The sequence below is a fragment of the Python bivittatus genome, unplaced genomic scaffold (genome assembly GCF_059951505.1).
Source record: "Python bivittatus isolate LINGU-HERP-01145 unplaced genomic scaffold, Pbiv_v1 ctg000020_np1212, whole genome shotgun sequence".
NCBI lineage: Eukaryota > Metazoa > Chordata > Lepidosauria > Squamata > Pythonidae > Python > Python bivittatus.
The window spans coordinates 65798336-65824063 of record NW_028277030.1 but is presented as its reverse complement, the minus strand read 5'-3'; the positions used below and the strand labels follow the sequence as shown (position 1 = coordinate 65824063).

Below are 25728 nucleotides of genomic sequence, written 5' to 3'. Positions count from 1 at the left end.
CAGTTGCTAGTAATTCTTTTTTTCAAGCCTGAAGCAACAGATGAGGCTCTTAACTACCTCTCGATTCCCTGCAGGAACCACAACCAATTCATGCTCTATCTAGTGTCTCTTTCATACTGTTACACAGGCAAGATTCTAGACAATACACAAATGCTTTAGAAGCATTGCCCATTATGTGGTCACCACACGAATGCTGGGTCTCCCCATGCTGGCAGCCTCCAAGGTCTGCACTGTTTGTATGGATTAGCTCACCACACAAATCAGTTCATTTTATTTCTCCCATACCATCACAGGTCACACACACACGCACACCGATTTATAAAGATTTGCAATGTCAGAGAGAGAAAATATCTGATTTCTGAAAGCCAATTCACCCAAAAGCTTTATTCTGCAGAGTACTTAAAAAAGCCCAGTAATTTAAAATAGCCTCCATATAATGGTGTATCTTGTGCACAGCCTCAGAGTTGGAGGCTGATCAAAATGGAGCAATTGCTGGTTTATTTCATTCTCTATTAATCAGAAATAATAGTGATTCTTTGTCATGTTAGAAAAGAAAATACTCAGGTTAAAACAGTAACTTTTTAAAATTTCTACTGTGTTTTTCCAAGAGTCCACTTTCATGAGAAAGATAAACTCTTCTCCAGTAATATGGTGAAAAATTAGGTAACCTGGAGACCTATTTCTATGAAACAAGGTAAACAGAAAAAGCATGAATTCTATGTGGCTTTGAAGCAATTCACACAAACATTTCCTGAGCAAAAGTAGAAACAAAAGTGGAGAAGATGGGCTCCAAAATAAAAGCAAAAATATTTAATTTGCAGTATAATCAAACATTTTAATAAAAAAATTCTTAATTTGTAATCCCCTTGACAAAGGACTTAATCCAAAACGTGCTGGAATGCCGATAGGCATTTTTCAGGCATTTTGGAATCCACTTCTGTTTTGCGTATCACTGTGTACCTTATCCACATGGTCTGAATAAGAACAGATGGATCACTCTGTTTTCAATCTCTATCATTTTCCTATGTATCCAACCTTGTCTGTTCTATTCTTTTAATGAACTGTATGATAAGTATTATTAAACCACACACAAAATTAAATGAAAATATGTATTTCATTACTTCATGGAGAAAATCTATCTATATGGTTGCTAAGTCAACAATGACTTGATGGCACATAATCAATCATTTCATTACTCATTCTTAATTACAGATAGTCCTTGCCTAACAACCACAATTGGGACTGGAATCTCAATCGTTGAGTGAAGTGGTCATTAAGTGAGACACCCACATGACTGCTTTGCTCAATGACTACAAAACTTTGAGACTGAAAGGGCTACCTGCCAGATGGTTTCAGTTCTGCGTGGAGCTGAAATCCTCCTGGCAGGCATCCTTTTTGCTGTCAAATGTTCCTAAAGCCCGGTGAAGGGTTTGCCCTCCCCTCCATGGATAGAGGAGAAATCTTTCATGGGGCTGGAGGAAGACAGCTCAAACCTTCAGGAATTGAGCTTTGTTCCTGCACACTGCTGAGAGGTTTCCCTCCATCCCTTCTGCTTGCAACCTTCCCTGCACTGACTTTCTGGGGAAGCCAGCAGAGAAGATTGCAAATGGCGATCACATGATCGTGGGGCACTTGGAAACTGGTCGTAAATGTGAGCTGGTTGCCAAGCACCCAAAATGCAGCCACGTGAGGGGGGGGCGGCATGACATTTTACAATGGCTGGAAGTGCTTTACAGGCTGTAAAGCATCCTTTTCAAGGTTGTCAAACTATAGTTAAACTGATGGTCATTAAGCAAGGACTGCCTGTATATTTTCCCTCAAAATATACATTATATTTTTTTCCTCAAAAATGCATTTCTGATTAATTTGACAATTTGTTATAAAGTTGAAAACTGTATTGAAACATTTGGGCAGCAAAGCATTAGTAGATAACTAAAACTGTTGGTTTTCTTCTTTACATTATTTCTGAACAACCACAATCTTAGGACTCTGTGTGGCACACATCAGAGTAAAACAAACCAAGGATATACAGATAACAAAATAATAAAGATGCAACAAAAAATATATATTTGAATAGAGGAACCCCTCCAATCAGCAGCAGCTAAAAGGTATAGAAAAAGGACAGCTTTCTGATCTTCCTAAATACAAGAATGCAAGGTGCCTTCTGAACCTCTGGGGCTGATACAATCTATAATACCGGGACTCATCCAGGTTCCATGAGCCTCACAAGAAGGGACTCCCAGCAAGCCTTCTTGTGTTGTCCAAACCAGACCAGCAGAATTAACATAACACTATGCCATATAGAGCTTATGGGTAATAACTAGCATTTTGAATTGGGCCTGGAAGCTAATGAGAAGCCAGTGCAATGACCTTCAAATGTGTTATTCTGCAGTGGTAGGTTGCCTCACCAGTACTCTGGCTGCCATGTCTGGAATGGAAGCGTACATTCGCCCAAGAAATACAAATCTGGTTAATTTGCACCAGAAACCATGAACACCTTTTCCAAGCATCCTTGTCTGAATAGATGCTTCTAAAACAGATATTTTAATTGGACATTATTTTGAAGAGACAGATAGTAAAATGCACTGAGTTTTAGAGCCAGTGGTTTCAACTCTTCTTTATAGATGGAAGATGTAGGACACAGTACTTCATATGTATGAACATTATTCAGGAAAATGCTTCCTCCCTGGGGTTACAACCATCTATACCAATTTTCTCCAACATGGTGTTTTCCAGCTATGTTGGCCATGGTGGCTGGGAATTGTGATCCCATTAATTTCATACCTGTGAATACCATAACTAATGCCTTGAGGGCACTAGGTTGGGAAAGGCCATTCTACACTATTACTATTTAGAGCAGTCCCATAAGTTATAATTGTTGCTGGAAACACTAAGATTGCATATGGGAAAAGCATAAAGCTTATCTATAAAATATGCATTTATAGGAAGTCAGAAACTTTTAGATATCTATTGATAGATCTGTGTAAATACACAGTTGACTTCTAATCCTCCATAGCAGGGGTCCACAAACTTTTTAAACAGGGGGCCAGTTCACAGTCCCTCAGAATATTGGGGGGCCGGACTATCGTTTGAAAAAAACATGAGGAGAGGAGGAGAGCCGCCGGACCCGGCATACCTGTCAGGTAGAATAGTCCGGCTCTGCGATCTCCCTCCTCGTGCATCGCCTGCAGCTCCCGACACAGCCCCGACACTTCCGCTTCTGACAGACAGCAGTGGTGGCCAATCAGGCGGGCGGGCTGGATAAATGACCCTGGGGGGCCATATCCAGCCTGTGGGCCGTACTTTGAGAACCCCTGCTCCATAGGCATGGCAGCTGGCTGGATGACTTTGGGCCAGTCACTCTTTCTCAGCCCAACCTGCCTCACAGGGAGGTTGTTGTGCGGGAAAAAAGGAGAAGAGAGGACTACGAACACCACCTTGAGTTGTTCAAAATAAAGGTGGCATAAAAATATATATATACAAATAGGGATTGTATGTATAAATAGGGATTATATCGGGTTGACAGGAATTTATTTTATTTAAAATTATACATCATGTCTTTGCTAACAAAACTCAGTGGAGAAGAGCATTAAAGAAGGACTACATCTTTTCCTACTCCTGCCCAAGACATGTGCTCAGTATGTGTGTGGAAGCAAAGTTGCTGAAATCACTTACAGTATAAACAAAATACTTTGATCCTTACCATATATTGCTAAAAAGGAAACAAGATCATAAAACAGCCAATGCAAAATTATTTTAACTATCTTGTCCTTTTTTTTTTACTGATTAGCAAAACTACTTTGAATATGCATACTTCTACACTAAATCCACAACTCAGAAATGCACAAGAAAAAAGCAGTCATATGCATCATATATTAAAAATATCTGATTAGTTATGGTATTCACAGGTATGAAATTAACATTATATAAATTAGCCATTCTATGTAAGTCTTAGTCCAATCACCGTCACCATTAGAAGTTGTCCTTCTAAGCATATATTTTATACTGATAATATTTTGTCAGTGATTTAGGATATGCACTGCTGAGGCACCCTCAATATTCATCATTCCCAAGATTACTGAAGAAATTACCAGATTTTAAGTAGATAAGAGAAAACATCTTTAGAACGGGAGAGGTTAACATCAGATGACTTAGACTATCAGACAGTGAATTACCTTTGATAGGTCTCCAGCCTCCAAGTAGAAGCAGATAACAAATATGTTCCATGTAACCCAGAGGATTAGCCAGACAGCATACTGTAGAAAAGGAATAAGAAATCATACATTATTAATTTTAATATCATCTTGGTTTAAATGATTCTGAAACAACAAAAATGAATGAAAATGCTGACACATATACAGGCATGCACACACAACACACAATCATAATATTGTTATGTGAAGGACTTTTATTTTTGAGGCAGAAAAGGCTTCCAGCTCTGCTAAGAGAAAAGTAACTAGAGCAACTGGTTTTAAAAATTTTGCAGGGCTCTTGATACACAGAAAGACAGTCTACAGACTGTATTGTAGCAATGGAGTTCTGAACAGTAATGTTGGCCACTCTAATTTACCTTCCAAATAAAGACAAAGTAAATGGCACCTTTCTTTTCATATTCACCCCACACAATAGTATGATATAGAGGCAGTCCTCAGTTAATGACCATTTGTTCAGCGACTGTTCAAAGTTACAACGGCGCTGAACCAATGGTACTACATCCAGTCCCTGAGGTTACAGCCATTACAACGCCCCCATAGTCACATTATCAAAATTTGGGCACTTGGCAGCCCACTCACACTTACTACTGCAGGGTCACTTCAGCTCCTCCCACCCGCCTATCTCCCCCTCCATCTCTGCCCTCTTGATGAGGGTGAAAGAGGAGAGTGCAAAAGCTGGCTTGAAACTCAACATTAAAAAAACTAAGATCATGGCATCTGGACCCATCAATTCCTGGCAAATAGAAGGGGTAGAAATGGAAGCAGTAACAGACTTCATTTATTTGGGCTCCAAGATCACTGCAGACGGAGACTGCAGCCATGAAATTAAAAGACGCTTGCTCCTTGGGAGGAAAGCTATGGCAAGCCTAGATAGCATATTAAAAAGCAGAGACGTCACCTTGCCGACAAAGATCCGCATAGTCAAAGCTATGGTTTTTCCAGTAGTAATGTATGGCTGTGAGAGCTGGACCATAAAAAAGGCCGAGCGCCGAAGAATTGATGCCTTTGAACTGTGGTGCTGGAGAAGACTCTTGAGAGTCCCCTGGACTGCTAGGAGGTCAAACCAGTCAATCTTAAAGGAAATCAACCCTGATTGCTCATTGGAAGGATCGATAATGAAGCTCAAGCTCAGATATTTTGGTCACCTAATGCGAAGAGAGATCTCTTTGGAGAAGACCCTGATGCTGGGAAAGATTGAAGGCAAAAGGAGAAGAGGACGGCAGAGGATGAGATGGTTAGATAGCATCACTGAAGCAATGAGCATGAAACTGAGCAAACTCAGGGAGGCAGTGAAGGACAGGAAGGCCTGGTGCAATATGGTTCATGGGGTCACGAAGAGTCGGACACGACTTAACGACTAAACAACAACAACAACAACAAATACAGTGGCACTCCTTGGTGGTGGTGGTGGCAGCAGTGGCACTGGGGCTGAAGTAGAAACCTGGGGCTTTCAGCAGTCGCCACCACCCCAGGCCTCTACTTCAGCCCCAGCACTGCTGGTGCCACCACCACTGCCAAGGAGTGCCACCTCCAGCCCCATGCTGTGGCCAGCCACCCAGTGCCACAGTGTGAAGCCCCAGCCACCCCAGCACTGCATTGCATCTATCTATTTATTTGATTTATTTATTTGATTCAATATAAGCACTGCCTGACTCCAACTGACTCTGGGCGGCTCACAATATAAAGCATAATAAAAACCCTCTAAAAACAAAACAAGATGGGATATAGCTACTCTATACAATGTAACAAAAAGTAAACAAAAACATAACCAACAAGGGGCTCCATCCATCTTGGCCTAAGGCCTGCAAGAACAACCAAGTCTTCAATGCTTTACAGAAAGCCAGCAGGATGGGAGCCACATGGATTTCAGGGCGGGCACTGCAACAGAGAAGGCATGCTTTGAGGGTCCCACTAGATGGCACTATTTAGTCAGAGGGATCCAGAATGCACCCACCCTGCCAAGACATACTGGCTGGGCAGAAACCATGGGAGATAGGTGGTCCCTCAGATAACCTGGCCCTAAAACATGTAGGACTTTATAGGTAATAACCAGAACCTTGAATTCTACGTGGAATTTTAGTGGCAACCAGTGCAGCTCACATAGCAGAGGTGTCATATGGGTATGACCATCACTGCCCATGGCGATGTATTCTGGACCAGCTGAAGTTTTTGTGTGATTTTCAAGAACAGTCCCACGCAGAGCGTATTTCAGAAGTCAAGCCTTGAGATGATTAGAGCATGAGTGACCGTCTGAAAGGAACTCTGGTCCAGGAAGGGGCACAACTGATCCACCAGATGGAGCTCTACAAAGGTCCCTTGGTCACAGCTGGCACCTACTCTTTGAGCAGGAGCTGTGAGTTCAAGGGGACCCCCAGATTAGGCATCACTCTTGAGTTCAGGAGTTTACTCCTTCAAAGACTATAGATGGAAAATCCTCAGCTCTAGGGGACCTCAACAGCTACAGCCACTTGGTCTTGGTACAACTGAATTGGAGTCAATTCCTCCCCATCCAGGACTGCACAGCCTCCAGGCACTCAACAGCTTTCACTCAGTCAGCCCAGGGTCAAAAGATATACATGGATATCATCAGTATATTGATGATACCAAACCCTAAAATGACAGATGACCTCACCCAGTGGCTTCATGTAGATGTAAAATAGGAGGGGAGAGAGAGTCAACCCTGTGGCACCTGACAAAAGAGGGGACAACCTCTTCCCTCACCCAGCCAACACTGACTGGAATTGGCCTGAAAATGGTGCTCCCAATTTCCAACTCCTGCAGCTGGTCCAGAAGGATACTATGGCTGATGGTACCAAAAGCTGCTAAGAGGTCAAGAAGTACAAAGGTGGATGTACCACTTCCCAGCTCCGCCACAGATCATCAACAAGTATGACCATGGCTATCTCTGTATGAATCCTTGCGTTAATCCCGACTGAAACGGGTCTCTGTGTCACATGCAAAGCTCAGATTTGTAACTAAAATATTATTGCTCACAACTACCACTAGGAAAGATAATCAACATACTGATCATTCCAAACTATCCATACTATTTCTCAAAGATTAATAATAATTTTATGCTAACATGCCTCATCTCCATAATAATTAAATTAATTATATAAGACCATTACATTATTAATGTGAAAATTGTTTTCCAAGCAAATCAAAACACAACTTTGCAGCTACATGTTCTCATTTTATCATTTCACAAGCATACTTCGTTGTTTCACCTATGTTAATCACTGATTCTATTTTATTTATTAAGGGCAATTATATCTCACTTTGTTAATTTTCTACAAAATTGTTATGGAATTATTGTTTTCCCTTGTTTTGGACCATTTCCCATATGGCACAGGGATAGGCAAGAAGTTTATCTGATCCATATTTTAATGGAAATTTTTGTAATTAATTTTTTTCTGAACTGATTTGCAAACCAGAATGCAGCTATACTCTGTTCTGTACTTTCTCATTTTTTTTTTTCTGGTGAAAATAACAGCTAAATATGTTTTACTTTAAGGAAAATTGTTGGCAAAATCCATATACTAGGAAAACTGCACAAAAATGTGATTAGGAGAAATACAAATGAAAATGCATATTGATTTTCCATGGACTTAAAACTACAAAGAAATGCAGGAATGGGGTTTTAAAAATGAGAAACAGAATGAGTCTGAATTTGGCAGATTCACCTATCCCTAATCATGATACCCATCTTCATACTTGTCATTATATTTAAATTATATATCCCAGAATTCTAATTTAATCCACAATGAAGCTTCACACAAATATAAAATAATTTTCTTCTGCATTATAACTTTTACAATGTGTTTACTATCTCAATATATCACTTTTCCTGAAGTAAAGGGCATATTTTGCAGTACTGTATTAAGCTCCTTTATCTGTTAGGCTGTTCCCTGACATTCTTTATATATTTCCAAATAATCAGTAGTTTCTTAAAGAATTTGAAAGAAAGAAGAGGAATAAAAAGCTATGATAGAGTTGTCATGTCACAGTAAACTGCAATAGAACATTGGTTTATGCATTGCTTCCTTTCATTTTCTGCCTTAGTCTGACTGGAAGAAGATGGGAAGTTTTAGTTTCTGTTTAAAATTTAAAGTTTGGAACTAGAATTAGTTGTCTGAACCACTATTTTGTTTGAATTCATGGTTATTCTCAACTGTAATATGTATAGATGAAGGACGAATTTGGGAGTATTTTAGACTGAACCCCAATTTTACATGTTTAATTTTAAAATTTAGCAAAAAGATTTAACAGGCCACACTGTAAACTCAGCAAAAAGTAATTATGCCCATAACGTAAAAGGCACTATCAAGATACGTCAAAGTGTTAACTTCAAGAAGGCAAGCAGGAGTGCATAAGATGGCTGAGAATGGTAAGTGGCTGGTGTTGGGAACCAAGGTTTTTCAGAGGGTCATTAGGAAAAAAATAACAAATTAAAAGTAGATTCAAAGGTCCACTTGTTTACATCAAGAGCCAGTTTGGTCTAGTGGATAAGGCTCCAGGCTAGAATCCAGGAGATTGGGAGTTCCAGTCCTGCCTTAGGCATGAAAGCCGGCTGGGTGACTCTGGGCCAGTTACTCTCTCTCAGCCCAACTCACCTCACAGGGTTGTTGTTGTGGGGAAAATAGGAGGACAAAGGAGTATTGGTATGCTTGCCACCTTGAGTTATTCATAAAAATAATAAAAGCAGGATAAAAAATAGGCTCTGTTGTACAAGGAAGAGTGATCTTATCTAGCCCACTCCTCACAGAATATTTTAATATGCATAAATTTTACCCAGTTAACAAAGGTAATTTTGTCACTTGTATTAACAGTAATGATCAATTATTTTGATGCTGATTAACTGCAATTATAATCTAACCAATTAAATGGAAGGTTTATTTGCATATATTAATGCCTGGAGAGGGGTAGGGTATAGCTCCACCCTTCTCCAGGCACTGGCTGTTAGTTTCTGGTACTGTATTAGTCAATAAACCAATTTATACTTCAAATTAAGTATATCTTGGCCTCCAGTTTAAATATATCCTTGGTGGGAAGTTTACTCCTTCACAAGCAAACTCCAAATCATGGGTTCTGAGTATGACTTCAAGAAGTAACAGTCAGGATTACCTTGTTGAGACCTTCAATGCAGCATTAAATTGCATTAATCAGAACCAGAAATGTGAGAGTCTACTCTCTTATTTGTGGCTGCTCTGGAAAATGAGACAGGTTGGTTAAATGTGCTAATCCCTCCGCCCCTTGCTTGTCACAATAGATTGATGTCACCCAAAATGGCCCATCAAAAATGTGCTACCATACCAGTGGCAGTTCTGTAAATTCTACTTTGGACCATAACATTTGCCAATATTTTTCCAATGCCAATTTTAAATTCCTGGCAAATTTTCATTTTTTTTTTCCTCAAGGGGAAAAACATATACACAGCTGAATTTTCCTTTGATTGTTACAACTTTAATCCTCTGTAAATAAGAAACAGTGTGTGCTGATAGATGTAAGCACTAATTAAGTTAGGAAATTAATTAATGCATGGACTCTGTTTCAGACAGGTGTGCAAAGGTGCTTTGCTCTAAGAACAGTAATTAAAGCTGTTCCTAAGCATACAGCATTTCTTCCCGGTTCCTCTTGTCTTCTTTGGAAGGTAGGTCAATATTATCATCAACATATTGTAGATGAAAGGGTTGGATTGGAAAATAATTACTCACTTAAGGCCAGCTAATGATCTGAATCAAAGACTTCCTAGTTCACAGCAACCAAAGAATGTAACCGCTGTACTATATCAATTCCAATCTGCTGCCTTGTTTTGTGTGATTACTGGGTACAATTATCTTAAAAAACAAAGCTTCATTACAAAAGCTCAAATACTGTAGATGTTTCAAATTTGTCATATATATGACCTCCAGATTACAGCCATTTTAATACTTCTTTGAGTTCATGCTTGAACTAATCAACGTGGCAATGCAGCATTGTAGGTCTGTGGCAAGATAATGAAGAAATCTCATGCGAAATCCTATTTCTAGTTAGAATTGCATTTTATGAGAGTTTCAAAGTGTGAAAACTGGCCCTCCTCTTTTCTAGGAATAGTAGAGGACTACATTATTTGACAGCAACCACCACATAAATTAAAAGAGCCACAAATCAATAAGGACTTTATAATGATAGAGAATTAGGATTGTCAGTCTCAACCCCCAAGAGGCATGTCATACCTTTCAGAGACACACAGAAGAGATAAATTCAATAGGTATGCTGATGAAAAGTGGAAGAAGCAGGATTTGGGATTGTACTAAATTCTTAAAGGAGAGACCCATAAAGTCTTGGGCTATATAGAAGCACAAGTAGGCAGACCTTTTGGATGGGGGTAGCAGTGGGCCCATGGTACCCTTCAGAGGTTGCACATGAGTGGGTTTTGTGGATAGAATCATCATCACACATACCCTCTTACACATGATTGATTTGTGGAGAGAGAATATTGGTTGTAAAGACACAGTTATCTTTAACAAATACTGCTAGGAGGAGAATATTTAAACTAATCCCCTAGAGATCTCAATATAGGTATTATCTTGGTGGGGGAGGTAATGGGTACTTCAAGTAATGCAAGCTCTAGAGATCCCTGTTAGATCAGTAACATACCCACAATTCAACTGCAGAGATAGGTGACTGCAAATAGCCATTCTGATACCAAATGCACAACCTCCATTTTTTCATACATGCATCATGTCACATGCAAATACTTCAGGAGTCAAGTTTGTCTTGTAGCACTGCAACATCATTTGCTTCCCTTCTGCATCCCACAGACATCCATACCTGTAGAATAACCCCTTTTATCTTTAATAAATACTTCCCTTGAGATTAAATAGAAAGAGAGGATTTCTGTTCTTCTCCTCTATCCATTGTTCCTTTGTCTACACCTTCTTTTTTGAAGCTTCATCCTTTTCTTTACACCTACTACTCATCTGTGTTTCTCTTTGCCTGTCTAGTATCTTAATAAACCTAGGCACTATTTTAAACAGATAGTTTGGGTGCCAAGTTCTGTCTTCAGGCATTGTAAACATGTCTTGAAAGACAAAGGTGTCCCCAGATCTGACTACCAGATAATAGACTTGAAGTGTCGTTGTGTTTTTCAAGTAGCAGAAAGAGGAAGGCAGTTGGAACATATACAGCAGTATGATTTGGTATCAGGATATTGGATTAACAAGAAGACCCAAATGATAACATAGAATCTATCTGAAGAAGAAAAGCTACATCTGCAGCAAATAACAGGACTTAATATTACTATTAAATGTATTAAATATCTGGGGATTTATTCAACTTTACTCCTAATTTATGTTCTCCTTTCTACATACATTCCTCCCACTATTTAAAGCAGTAAGAGCACACAGCTCTGTAACACTATGTTTACGAAATATCCACTAATTCTAATAGGATTCTGTTGTTCATTAGGTTATAGCTGAGAGCTTTCTTAGCAGGGTTCTTTTTTAATCTCATGCCTTGAATTAGTACCCTGTGTAATAATTTGAATTAAAGTATTCCATTCCAATCCATCTAAATTCACTTATTCCTAACACATCTGATTTGGTACCCTTCATTTATGCTTTGACAATTCCAACTTTTCTTGTTTCATGCTTCTCACATTTCTTGCTCTGATTGTGTGCATCCTTGAAAAGCAAGGAACTTCTTTTTTAGTATTGATAACACGGTGACCAAACTTCCTTACGGCTTTAGCCTGCCCATGACAACAGTAATCAAAGAAGTACCCTCCAATCTAGCATCTCATAATCTAGTGTTCAAACTCTCTAAATGATATAGCTGTATCAATACAAGGGGTTACTTACGTACTTACTTATTTAATCAATCTATATGCCTATCTACCACAGAACAGTGATTCCGGGCTGCTCCGCGGCCGTTTTCCCGCCACGCTGCGTGGCGCCCGGCCGTTCTCCCACCCCACCGCGCCGCCCCGCGCCCGACCGTTCTCCCGCGCCGCGCCGCACCCAGCCACTCTCCCGCCGCGCCGCGCCCGGCCTTTTTCCCACCGCGCTGCGCCTGGCCCTTCTCCCGCCCCTGTCGCGTGGTCCGCGGACGCCAGAACGGATTAACGGTAATTACATTGAACCTTATGGGAAAATTTGCATCGGGTTATGACCAACTCGGGATACGCCCAGAGTCACGGAACGCATTAAGTTCGTATCCCGAGGTACCACTGTAATTTCTAATTTGCATGATTAAAGACATCAGAGATGGAACATTTTTCTTAATTGGTCAAAGAAATGGTGAGTCTCCTCAAAGAGGAATGTTTAATTATCCTACACATATAAAACCAAAGATTGTGCTCAAGAAGTGGGAAAAAGAAAGGAAAAAGAAAAGGTGGAGCATGGAAGGTTTGCTTTTAATATCCAAACAGGAGGCCCAGATGATCTCTCTACAAATAAATGCAATGAACCTATAATATTCACTGAAACTCAAAATCTTATTCATGGGGGTATTAAGGAATTAGTTTAGCTAGGAGAACTGTTTTGATTTTATTTGAAAATCTGTGTGTGAGAGTGTGTGTCTGTGAATGTTACCTTCCCTTATTTTTCCTACATTTTATTTTTCTTTTATAGCTAGAGATTTTGCTTCATTTGTTTAACGGGGGAATTTCTCATTAAAACTGTGAGAAGGCAGGGAGAAGTGAGGGCCTCAAACGAACCATGTTTGCTAGGGGAGAGCGCTGTGCACCATGGGGCAGCCTTGGGGGGGTGGCAGGAGGGAGGATGGGCAGAAGGCACACTCGCACCAGAGTGGAGAGGGACGGCAGGAGGGAGGAAAGACTGCAGGCAAGAGGCACGATCGCACCAGAGTGAAGAGAAACGGCAGGGGGCGGCTGTCGGGTCAAGTGGGGATTGGAATGTGTATTGCGCTGATTGGATTCGGAAAGTGGAATGTCTGCGGTTTTGCGGTTAATTAGCGGCGCTCCGGGGCGGTAAAAAGGTGAGATTGTGAGCCAAGCCCTCGTAGGAGGGGAGGACAGATAGGGGGTATAAAAACCTGTCAGACCTTGCTTCGGGGTTCCTCCATTGCTGCGGGAGGGACCCACCTTTGCAAACGTGCCCAATAAAAACTTCTGTCTACTGGATAACCGAACCCGTGTCTGTCGTTTTCTGACAAAATTGGCGAGCCAGCCAGGAGTCCTCGACGTGGACCGGACTGTGGGGAACCGGTGAGTAATCGGCCGTAACACCCCGTTGAGGTGTCTCCCGTTTTCCCCGGAGTCGGGTCCAGGACGGGACTCCAATCGCCAGTCAGACAGAAGTAAAGAGGAAGTCGGCCGACGAGGAGACCTCCGGGAGGTCTGGTGAGTACAGCCTACCCATAATCTCGGGGAGATTAGCGTGGTTACGAGGCGTTGGACGCCGCAAGGGGACAGAAGAGTCCGGGACCTTCTGTAAGGTGGGAAACGTAGTCAGGAAGGATGGGTAAGGCGCAGAGTAAGAGTGTAAGGCCAGGGGCCAGTGGGAAAAATGCAGTAGGGGGAATCCCCATGGATTCTCCATTAGGACAATTGTTGCAACAATGGGAGACACCCTGGTTGTGTCCATTCACCAGGGGTCTGGAAAAACCGACCATGATAACTTTGTGCACTAAAGAATGGCCAAAATATCCACTAGTGGACCCCGAATTCCCCTACCATTGGGATACTCTTGGAATCCCCAGTAATTACTGGGTGACCCAACTAAAAAACTACATTGTGGAGCATAAAATGTTAACACAGGAACCCTATGTGGAAGTCTGGTTCCATGTTCATTGGGAGGGGCCTCGACCCAAGTTAGCCAAAATTTTTGTCCAAAAAGAACAGGAGGATGAGGAGGACCTCTGGCTGACTAGACCTCAATGGGGGCCGCCACCTCCTCCTCCTCCTCCTCTTCCTATCGCTCCCCCTCCGGCGCCCCCACCCTATCCCGGGCTGCGGAAAGAGCTGGACCAGCTGAACCAAGACATTCAGAACTTGCCCTTTAGTCTAAGGTCGGCCAGTGCCTTCCCCGTCCGGGAAGTCCCGAACGGAACGAACGCACAGGGGGTGGCCGTCACCAGTTACGTAACGGTTCCCATCAAACCCAGTGAGTTGAGGGAATTAAAAAGGACCCTCCCTCGTATGCAAGAGAACGCCCATACCGCCGCCGAACAATTGGAACTTTTCTCGGCCCGGTGGAATACTCCTGGGGGAACTGAATTACATTTTAGCCCACCTCTATACGCCAGAAGAGAGGGGCCAGATTCGGCGAGCTGCGCTCGGGGCTTGGGAGCAAAGGAATGCAAATGTCCCAAATGCCCTGGCCGCAGATACTAAATTCCCTCTGGCAGACCCAAATTGGGATCCCAATAATGCTGAACATCGGGAGAACATGAGAGGAGTTTCCCCCTGTACGACTAGGTGGGTCATGGTTCCCCAACCGGGACCCACGGGGAACCCTTGGTAAACATCACGGTGGGTCCCACTGGCGAGGAACGGCAGTTCCTCGTGGACACCAGAGCCTCTCGAACATCCCAGGGATTGCGAAATCCCGGGGCGCATCGGTATCGGTGATGGGGGTGGGAGGCTCTCTGGTCAAGGCAGACGTACTGGAGGAAGTGAGACTGGAGTGGAATGGGAAGGAGGTAACTGCAGATGTGTTACTGATCCCACAGGCGAGAGTGAACTTGCTGGGAAGGGATCTCATGGGTAGTCTAGGAGTGGAGTTGTGGAATGTGGAACAGGCAGAAAGGATGTGTTTGTTGCGGGAGGCGGACGTGGAGGTTGTGAACCCTGAGGTATGGGCAGGAGAAGGGGGCGGGGCGGTTTCGCATAGCCCCAATTAGCATCCCCTTGAAACCAGGGGTGACGGGTTTGCGGCAAGCCCAATACCCGCTGTCCCGGGATGGGAGGCGCGGGCTGAAGCAACAACTGAGATGGACGGTGCTGCCCCAGAGGTACACCGAGAGCCCCCTCTTGTTTGGACAGGCATTGGAAGAGAAACTCCAGGGGTTCCGGGCCCCTGGGGGTTCTCGGGTGCTGCAGTATGTGGATGATTTGTTGGTGTCTGGAGAGAAGGAAGTAAAGGTGAGAGAAGACTCAGTGGCTTTATTGAACTGGTTGGCTGAAGAAGGATTGAAGGTGTCAAAAGGGAAGGTCCAATTTGTGGAAAGGGAGGTCAAGTATTTAGGACATGTACTCCGGAAGGGCGAGAAGTTGATTGATCCTTCTCGGATACAGGGGATAATGCAGTTGAAGCCCCCTCATACTAAAACGGAGGTGCGGCGGTTTCTGGGTCTAGTAGGATATTGCAGGCTATGGATAGATGAGTACATGAGCAAGGCTCAGTTTCTGTATGAGAAGTTGAAAGGATCATCTGACAGGGTAGAATGGACAGACAGGGACACAGAGAAGTGGGGGGAATTACGAAGGAGCCTGGTGACGGCCCCGGCTCTGGCTCTACCGAACTTGGCCCTCCCCTTTCACCTATACGTTACAGCCCATGGGGGAACTGCCATTGGAGTGCTGACTCAGAGACGGGCTGGGAAATATCAACCAGTGGCCTTCCTGAGCAAAGCCTTAGAACCAGTGGTGAGGGGATGGCCGACTTGTGTGCAGGCAGTGGCTGCCGCTGCTGTACTAGTGACAGAAGGGAAAAAACTCACTTTTGGGAGCCCCGTGATTGTCCATTCACCCCATCAGATCTTAAGTGTGCTTAGTCAGCAGGCGGCTGCTTGGATGACAGAAGGGAGGATGTTGAAATATGAGACAGTTCTCCGGATAAGTCCTGATGTGGTGGTAGGAACAGACAGGAATTTGAACCCAGCGGAGTTTCTTGCGGGGGAGTGGAAAGAATGGGAGCCGGCAGAGCACGAGTGCTCCACCCTGTTGCAGCTGCAAACAAAGACCCGGGAGGACCTGCAGGAGGTCCCGCTGGAGGAGGGTGAGGTCTGGTTTGTGGATGGGTCTAGTCGAGTAGAGCAGGGACAAAGGAAGTCAGGATATGCGATAGTGGCGGCGGAGGGAGAGACAATAGAGAAGGGGGCACTACCAGGGGATTGGTCGGCTCAGCTGTGTGAAGTGCACGCTTTGAAACGGGCACTAGAGTTGGGAAAGGGAGTGTCCCTCACCCCAGTAGTGAGCCGTGCTGACATGAGGGGGATGGTGGAGAAACTGCACGAAGGGTCTCACGGGGGGTGCAGGCTTTGGTAGACACTGTAAAGCTGTGGGAAGGGCCAACGGGGTGTTGAAGCAACATCTCACCAAACTGGGATTGGAAACAGGGCTACCTTGGACAAAGACACTTCCGGTTGCCCTGCTTCGAATGCGGACAGCCCCTCGCAAGGATGTGGGGGTCTCCCCATTCAAGCTGATGATGGGAAGACCTTTCCTGGCTCCAATGGGAGAGCCTATCCCCGAGCTAAAGGATGCCTTCCTGAGAAAGTATCTCTTGGTACTGTCACAATCTCTCTTGTCTCTAAGAAAACAGGGACTCCTCGCTCAACGGCCCCCCTTGCTGAAAGACCAACACCCCCACAAGCCAGAGGATTGGGTCCTGATAAAGACGTGGAAGGATGAGAAGCTGAAATCATCTTGGGAGGGACCATACCAAGTTCTCCTGACAACTGAATCAGCGGTTCGGACCTGACAGGGGGGTTGGACCCACTACCATCGGGTTAAGCAAGCTCCCGACCCCCGACCATGGACTGCCCAACCGGGAGACAGACTCAAAGTAAAACTTAAAAGGAACTGAACTAAGGCAGGGGAGGAGATGACCAACATAAAGGCGTAGAATTGGCACAGACAGCTTTGATCACTGGGGATGATCCCCGTGGGAGGGGGGGGATGTTCTATCATTTTGGGTCTTCTCCCATACCAAGACCCTGGACTGCTCTAAATCTCTTGGGGATAACCAATGCAACTCAATGTGTATATTTCAACAATACCCAGAACCGTACCCCCCATTGCCCTCAAAAGGTCCTGCTTTCACTTGTGGAGGGGTCTATAATATCCCTTACGCCTCAACCCCTCTATACCTACCTAAAGGTTTCTTTTTGTTATGTGGACATGAAGCTTACACCTATGTTCCAGCCTATAGTTCAGGGGGCCCTTGTGCCATAGGGCGCCTGACCTCTCTATATGCCCTGCCTCCAATACAAGCGCACCCATCAAAAGAAAAAAGAAAAAGGGAGCTGCCATCTGATTGTGAGAGTGATGTGACACTCTTGTCCGAAACAGAAGCCATGGCTCTGGCCCTCTCCTTAGTAGGGGTTCCTGCACTAAGCGGAAGAACTTACCTGGACCTAAGGAAGGTGGCCTGCCTCCTGGCTAAAAGTGTCAACCTTACATCCTCTCTCATTGCAGCCCTCACTGAAGAAGTCACTGAGATCAGGAGGGTGGTCATTCAAAATCGGATAGCTATAGACTATCTCCTATTAAGGGCAGGACAAGGCTGTGAATCTTTTCAAGGTCTTTGTTGCTTTAACCTAACCAACAATAAGAATTATGTTGAAGCAAAACTAGCCAAGTTGAAGACCTTAGCCTCTCGCATATCCGAGGATCCAGAGGGATGGAATTGGTCGTGGCTCACTAGTTGGTTACCTAACTTTGCTTGGTTAAAACAACTTTTTGTACTAGCCATTGGTTTCATTGCCTTACTGGTCCTAGTATGTTGCTTAATGCAATGTCTCCCTGCTTGTGGGAATTACCTGTCCCAGTGTGTGAAGCCCCGGGTCCGGGACGAGGGAGCAATCCTGTTAGCCAGGTTTGAGGCCCAACAGAGGCGTGAAAAGAAAAAGGGGGATTGTGAGAAGGCAGGGAGAAGTGAGGGCCTCAAACGAACCATGTTTGCTAGGGGAGAGCGCTGTGCACCATGGGGCAGCCTTGGGGGGGTGGCAGGAGGGAGGATGGGCAGAAGGCACACTCGCACCAGAGTGGAGAGGGACGGCAGGAGGGAGGAAAGACTGCAGGCAAGAGGCACGATCGCACCAGAGTGAAGAGAAACGGCAGGGGGCGGCTGTCGGGTCAAGTGGGGATTGGAATGTGTATTGCGCTGATTGGATTCGGAAAGTGGAATGTCTGCGGTTTTGCGGTTAATTAGCGGCGCTCCGGGGCGGTAAAAAAGGTGAGATTGTGAGCCAAGCCCTCGTAGGAGGGGGAGGACAGATAGGGGGTATAAAAACCTGTCAGACCTTGCTTCGGGGTTCCTCCATTGCTGCGGGAGGGACCCACCTTTGCAAACGTGCCCAATAAAAACTTCTGTCTACTGGATAACCGAACCCGTGTCTGTCGTTTTCTGACAAAATCATCTCCTGTACAAGACTACACACTTGCATAACCACCTGTTGGGTTTCAGAACTGGCATCAGATTTGCTAAGTTCTATTTCTGGGCTTTAGGCTTTCCTTTCCAGTTTTAGCTGGGCTAAAGGGAGATGTCCTAGGCAGAAAGGCTAGCCAGACAGACTAAGGGGGGTGTCAGTCATGTCCACTGGTAGCCTATCATACTGGTGAACCCTTGGAAGAAGGAGTCTGCCAGTGAAGTTTTAAATTATTCTCCCTCCCTGTTTGTATCACTGCCCTTTGCCATCAGAGGTATCACAATTCTGTACGCACCACTAATCTCAATAAGGAGTTAAATTCCATACATACATTGTCATAAAACAGGAAATAGGAAATTTTATTTTCTATATATCTGAAATTGCAGTATGGTCTTTGGTGAGCCTTTTCCACAATGCCATCCCTGTTTTTCTATTTTTGCTTAACATTACATGCAGCTGAAAAAGTATTCTACAAAATGTTCTGTCAATTTTGTAATCACTGATTAGTCCTAATGAAGAAATTATCCTGTCAATGTTCTGCATGATGTTGATGTTGACCATGTGAAACTGGCAGATTTGCCCAATTTTAGCCACACTTTCTCCTTTTCAGCCTTAGGCTTCAGAATGCTGCTTTTTCTGCTGTAATACTGTGTGTGATTGGTTACAGTAAAGTTCACACAAAACAGCAGTAACTACACAGATATAAGGAAGTAAGTTTCCATGGGTATCCTAAACCATGGTCTACAATTGAGCATCAAGTTTCTATTTTGTAGTGCAACTGCAAGTCTTGGATTTCTGGGTACTCCTCAGATGGTTGGCACATGCTCCCCTTTTCTGTGGGCTAACTGACTTCTGTATATGTGCAGCCTTCTTGACTAGAGGCTCTTCCAGGCAAAGGAACCATAGGGCAAGAAATGTTTCCTGATGATGAAATTATATTATAACAGGGGCTTGTGATTGGGAGCCATGTCGATACATTCTTGTCCCAGTGACGCTGTCTCCATGAGCATGGAAATGCCATTTCAAGGTAGACAGTGCTGTTTCAGAAATGGTAATGCATTGGTGCTTTATACTCAAAGAAGCAGACTGTGCAGGAGATTTTGGTTCATCCCATCTCTCCATTCCTGGGATCCCCTCATAGCAGCAAGTTGGTATAATTATTTAAAGGATCCAAATGCAGAGTTTCCAGCCTGCTAACATTAGGTGTTTGGAAAGCAACAGAGGTTTTCCACCATGAATCAGAGTCCACGATAAGTAGAGAAATTGCTATCAATTTATTCCCTTCAGTTTTTATAAAGGGGAAGGGATATTTGCACAGGCACAGGCCAGAAGGAATGGGAGAAAGAACTCAGTTATTGTCCAGCAACTAAACAGTGATTGGTTGACCGTTCTCTGGGTTTAGCTCTTGGACCAAAAATGCAAGAGCTGATTAGCTGGTGTTCTCTGTAAATTCCAGACTTGCAAGCATATAAACATGTATATGCTCCTAGCTTCCTGATCTCTGAATAGATCTGAAAATAGTCCAAGCAATTCAGCTCACTCTCTGGCATGCTTTAGACTGAATTCAGAAGTGTTGGCAGACCAAAAGGCTGGTCACCTGGAAAAGCCTCTCATCTGTTCTGCATTATAATATAACTTTTAACCCATAAATGGCTTTTTTTTTTTTTTAGCTTAGTAAATGTGTGAATGGAGTCAGCAAATAAATCATATTTAGTTTTAGAGCACAGTTTGAGATCATGGTTTGATGTTAACTTGGGGAAGTATAATAAATATGGATTTTAGAACAGTCACTCTAGTCACTAGAAAGAAAAAAAAGCTGCCAAATACTGGAAAATGGCTAGAAAAAAGTGTAGTGGATGATTTTGCAAGGAGGAGGTAAAAGAATATGTATCAAGCTGTTCAGCATTTATTTAAAAAAGACATTGTGGGTTCCTTGGTTTTATATTGAAGAATATAACAATAATATGAAAATATATGATGCCGTATAGATAGGATATGGAATTATAGATAGGATAGGGTATTTTAATTTTACACAGACCAGACACAACTTGGAGTTGGGGGGTGCCTAAATTGAATAAATTAAATTAAGGGCATGAAGAAAACATGAAGAAGCAAGATGGTGTGTGGATGTATGGGAGAGTCATGAGGGGTACCATGAGTTTTTATAGAATTTTTACTGATTTTTCTTTTACAATTTGGGGGTTTCAATTTTTACTGTTTTGTATGCCACCCAGAGTTGTTACAATATGGGTGGCTATATAAGTCTTTTAAAATACGTGAGTGAGTGAGTGAGTGAGTGAGTGAGTGAGTGAGTGAATGAATGAATGAATGAATGAATGAATGAATGAATGAATGAATGACCCAGGTTGAGAGTACTTTTTCTCCCATCAAGATGTATCACTATAATTTAAGCAGAACTATGGAATCAGAATTTCAGTCAAAAGAAGACAATTAGTTTCTGTCTTGCTTCATTCAAGCCCTTCTGTAAACAATCAGATCTGACTAGCTTTCTTTTTATGATTGTTTAAAGAGTTATATTTTTATATACAGAGTTATATAAAAAATATAACTCTGTATATAAAAATTATAAAGTATAATTGTATATAAAATTATATATTTTTATATAACTGTATATAAAATTATAAAGTTTATAAAATATATAAAGTTATATTTTATATTTTGAACCAGGTTCAAAACCTGGTCGGCAATCCTGATTTGTGCTAAAATCATCCTGCTTGAAATAACACTTGCATTCCATCCACATGAGGACAGAGAAAAGTCTTCCTGTGATTTTGCAAAATGTGGAGGTTTGCCATTAAAAGGTCTCCCTTAAAAAATTACTTCCAAGTTTAAAACCAACAGTCTGCAAAGCCACCCAGTGCTATGACGATAAAGCAGCAAGTTCCAATGAACTTCTGTTTACAAGGGATTTAGCATATCAACACTGCTCAGCAGGAAGCTTTAAAAGATTTTAAGACTAGGCTCAGTCAATTATTCAGTCAATTTAGTATTGATTGAATAATATTCAGTCAATAGTCATTTTGGTTGCAGCTCAACCTGAGTATCTCTGAGATTTTAGCAGATGAGATTCACATTAATCCTTTCTTCTCTATTTTACTTTGCACCTGAAATCTACTGTAAAACATCTCCACTGCTGTGGATTTCTTTTCAGCTCTTTGAAAATTTAATCTACAACAAAGCTGGCATTCCTGTAGCTACAGCTTAGGCACTGGTTGGGAAAATTGCCACCAGCATTTACACTTGACGCACATACATTGTCTTTTGGCTCTGCACACACAGGTCCATCTGTTTCAGTGGCCTCATGCCACTATTTGGCTAGCTAGAGCGTGTGACTGGGCCGCAGTGCCAAAGTAATGGCCTTTGATAGGCAGGTGCCCAAATCTTGTGAGCTTTTCGCAAGAAGTAGCTTTTGTCTGAAACACTGGCATACCATCAACCTCCGCATATTGTGACAACTGTACGTGCAAATTTATTTTACACAATAAAAGAAAAATCAGAATGGGGGTAAGAAACTAATCCTGGTGATTTCAGCTATCCATTTATAAGAGACCCAACAAACTGGAAGTAGGACAAAGAAAAAAATAGAGAGAATAACTAGAGAATAACTAAGATTTGCTGACCTAGGAAGCTATTAACAGCATAAGGCAGCTGCAGAATCTATTTGCTGCTTATTTCAGAATAGGTTTATTTCAATGGGAATTACTTAAAATTTAAAAAGATGACTGAGCTCTACGTTCTGCATTCTCTGCCTCAGCTCAGACAGATCTCCAGATATCCTGCCATCGGTGACTGGATGGGGCATTTCTAACCAACTGGCTGCAAATGAATGGAAGCTAATAGTTTTTTTCCATATGCACTTCAACATAAATAAGAGCATGGGAAAAGAATAAAATCCTGTACCTTATCTTAGGCAAGAATTAGAAATAGAATTATTTACAGTATGCAGTATAGAGTCACACTGCCTTTTATGCTCATTTTTTTTTGGTTATTTCTTTGATGTTATACGAACTTTATAAATCATGGATTCTCAAACTCCATAAAATAATAAATTAATTTGTGTGCCCCCCCCCCCGCTGTGAATAAAACAAATGGGCAAAAAATAAATACACCACTTACTGGTTATAATTATTCTTCATCTACAAATCTGTAATCTATAGCAAATAAAATAATGATAGAATCTTGTGACTTTATAAAATAACATATTTTCATTGGAAATACATAATAAAACAATCAAATTTAAAACGATATTTTAAATAGGAAGGACTAAAATAATGGAAAAAACACCAAACTTCACTAAGTGAACTTTACTTCCACAGATCTTCCAAAGACTACCAGTATACTAAACGCCACATTGGAAGGCACGAGCCAGCAAGAACCCATCTCCCAATCACAGCACTGGAGTCCCGTCATAACTCGCTCCTGATTTCAATCTCCACTTTGCATGGATAAGCTGGCTGTCAGCATCATGCTCAGATTTGCTCACAACCTCCCATGGGGTCACAACCCATGGTTTGAAAACTCCAGCTGTAAATAATTTCAGGACCATGATAGCAAAATTAAACAGAAGTCCTGTTTATTTTAACCAATCACAACTACTGCTTCTGAATATAATACATCATTGTCAAACGAAGAATCTTTGAACAGTTTTGTCAAGAATACATAAATGAACTAGAGAGTATAAAATTTAATCATATATGAATAACAATAAATTGTGACTACTCATATGAATCCTAGATTCTGAGTCCCATATATGGAGAGAGAATCATATTGATCAGCCTTTGTATTACATTAGCAAGGAGCCAATTCAATGCCTGAGAGGGAAAACAATGATTAAATCCACGATTTTATATGAGAGATGATAATTTCTTTCCAACACAAAATGATTTTCTTAAGTACACTCCAAGCTCATTAAGCCAAAAGTTCAACAAAACATTTTTTTTTTGGTATAATATTCATATTAACATCTTGAGAACTTATTTGTCTTCCAAAATCATATGAACAGCTATTTGAATATTGAACCAAAATGGGACAACTACAGGACAAGCCCAAATCATATGTCATATGCTACTTCCTTAGCATAAAAAAAGTTGATACTAAACTATTCTTAAATGTCTGCTGAGTTGTCCAATAAACATGAACGTATCTTTTGATGAATTAATCTCATCTTAAGGCCATGAGAAACATATTTAACATTTATTTTTCCCCATCAACTTCTGGGAATTTTCAACCAACTGTTTACATTAAAATGAATCTCAGTTAAACAATTTGAAAAATTTAAATCAACAAACTATATCTTCTTGGGAATAATTATTTCAATATAATTTTAGGGAATAATTCTTCCAGTATATTTAAAACGAATTATTCTACTATATTAAAGGCATTTAAAATACTTCTGATTCAATGGGAAGTCTACTGGAAATTCCACTTAATTGAATAACTGATAATCAATTAAGCATATATCCACAAATTTAGATTAAGCATTTTAATAATTATCAAGGACATCCAAAGTACAAGTTGTATATAATACAAATTTTTGTTCAATTCCAGCCATCCTTATATTCAAGATATCATTTGATTGCCTAATAAAACAGGCCAATGATTTCAAAACAAAATTGGTTGTAAGAGACTATTCCTTTCTGTGAGAACAAGTTACCTAGGTTCACATACTGATAAAACATACAAGCAAAATACAAGCTTGATGTGATTATACATGGAGAAACATTAAGATCCTTTTCATACTGCCATTTTCTATAATATAGAATTCAGTCTTCAGTGGTTTGATTTTATAATCCACTTTGTCAGCTAAAGTATTTTTAAAATATAATTATAGCATATTGAATTGTCTGGTTCCCAATTATAATAACCCATATTATAGGATATGTATGTGTATTAAATCAACAATGATTTATATTAAATAATTTTTATAATTGAGATATATAATTAAATATAATATAAAAATTATTTATATTATTTAATTTTAAATCAAAAGAAATAACTGGTTATATTTAAACAATGATTTATCCACTATTATAAGCACCATAATATAGTTTGGATAAATGATTATCTATGCAGGAAAAAAAACCCTTTACTTAAAATAGTTGTGCTGGAAATAAAGCGTCACCAAAGAGAAAGAGTGGTCATGGAAAAGAAGACATATACAATAAATACGACAATATAATGGATGAGGCTGCAATAAAGGAAGTTGTTGCTATATACTATGTGGCTTTCATATTTTGCTGACTTAGAATTTTGTAAGGCACTTTACTGATCTAATGAGCTCTCTAGCAGAAACTACTGAGATTAGATTGGATGTGGCAGAAAGGGCAAAGATTGAAATATTTGGTCATGGAGAATTTGCATCAATGAACACTGGGAAGGAAGACTGAATTGGTGTGTCTGCTCAATTGCCAAGGTTTTGATACATATGTTAGAGACAAGGAGAGGTGGGTGCACACGCTCTGCTAATGCTCAGAAGATAAAGGTTGATTCTTTTTGTAATGCCTCCAAGCTGGCTTTTTTCATGAAAACTAATTTCCCTTGAAGGAAACAGCAAATGCATTTTATCACATCAGTTCTGCACTCACAATGTCACACAATTCTAGGAAGCCAATAATGGAATGCTAAATAAACAAACTCTAGCTGTACTTGAGACACCATTTATTTATATATGGTATGTAAACATGCATTGCTATAGCCTCTTAAGATCTGAGATTATTGTTGCCATATAACAACAATACATTAAATGCATGCTATTTCAGTGTGTAAATCTATATAATGTCAGAAATCCAGGCTGAATTAAAAATTGAGGTGAACTGTATGTTATTGGTGCAGTATATATTTAATCTGTCTTGTATTTTTTGTTGTTTCAGGAAAAAAGTGGGATTCATAATTAACACACATTTCTCATCATTAACAAACATTGGCATGCTTGGAGAACTCAAAACAACTCCAACTATCTGAGAATTAGGTTGATGATAGATAGTCACTGAAAATATTTATAAATATCAGGCGGGTCTAAAATGCTTACTAAAACTGGAAATCACACTTTGAAGTAAAAAAAAAATCTATTAAAGTAGGCAAGACACAATACTTTCCCATACATTCTGCGCATATCCAAATACTTTGCCCATAATGAACTCTGTGAGAGCCAGTTTGGGCAGTGGTGAAGGCACCAGAC

The 25728-nt window shown here is 41.4% G+C and overlaps 1 protein-coding gene across 3 annotated transcripts in view; it reads right to left on the bottom strand.

Moving 5' to 3' along the window:
* The window catches only part of NKAIN2 (sodium/potassium transporting ATPase interacting 2), a 585360-nt gene that overhangs the window by 273541 nt on the left and 286091 nt on the right, over positions 1-25728 (bottom strand). For all 3 annotated transcript variants that reach the window (XM_088140294.1, XM_088140293.1, XM_088140299.1), the window contains exon 3: positions 4176-4256. In XM_088140294.1, the coding sequence (XP_087996420.1) occupies positions 4176-4256 (81 nt within the window). The remainder of the gene's footprint in view (positions 1-4175; positions 4257-25728) is intronic.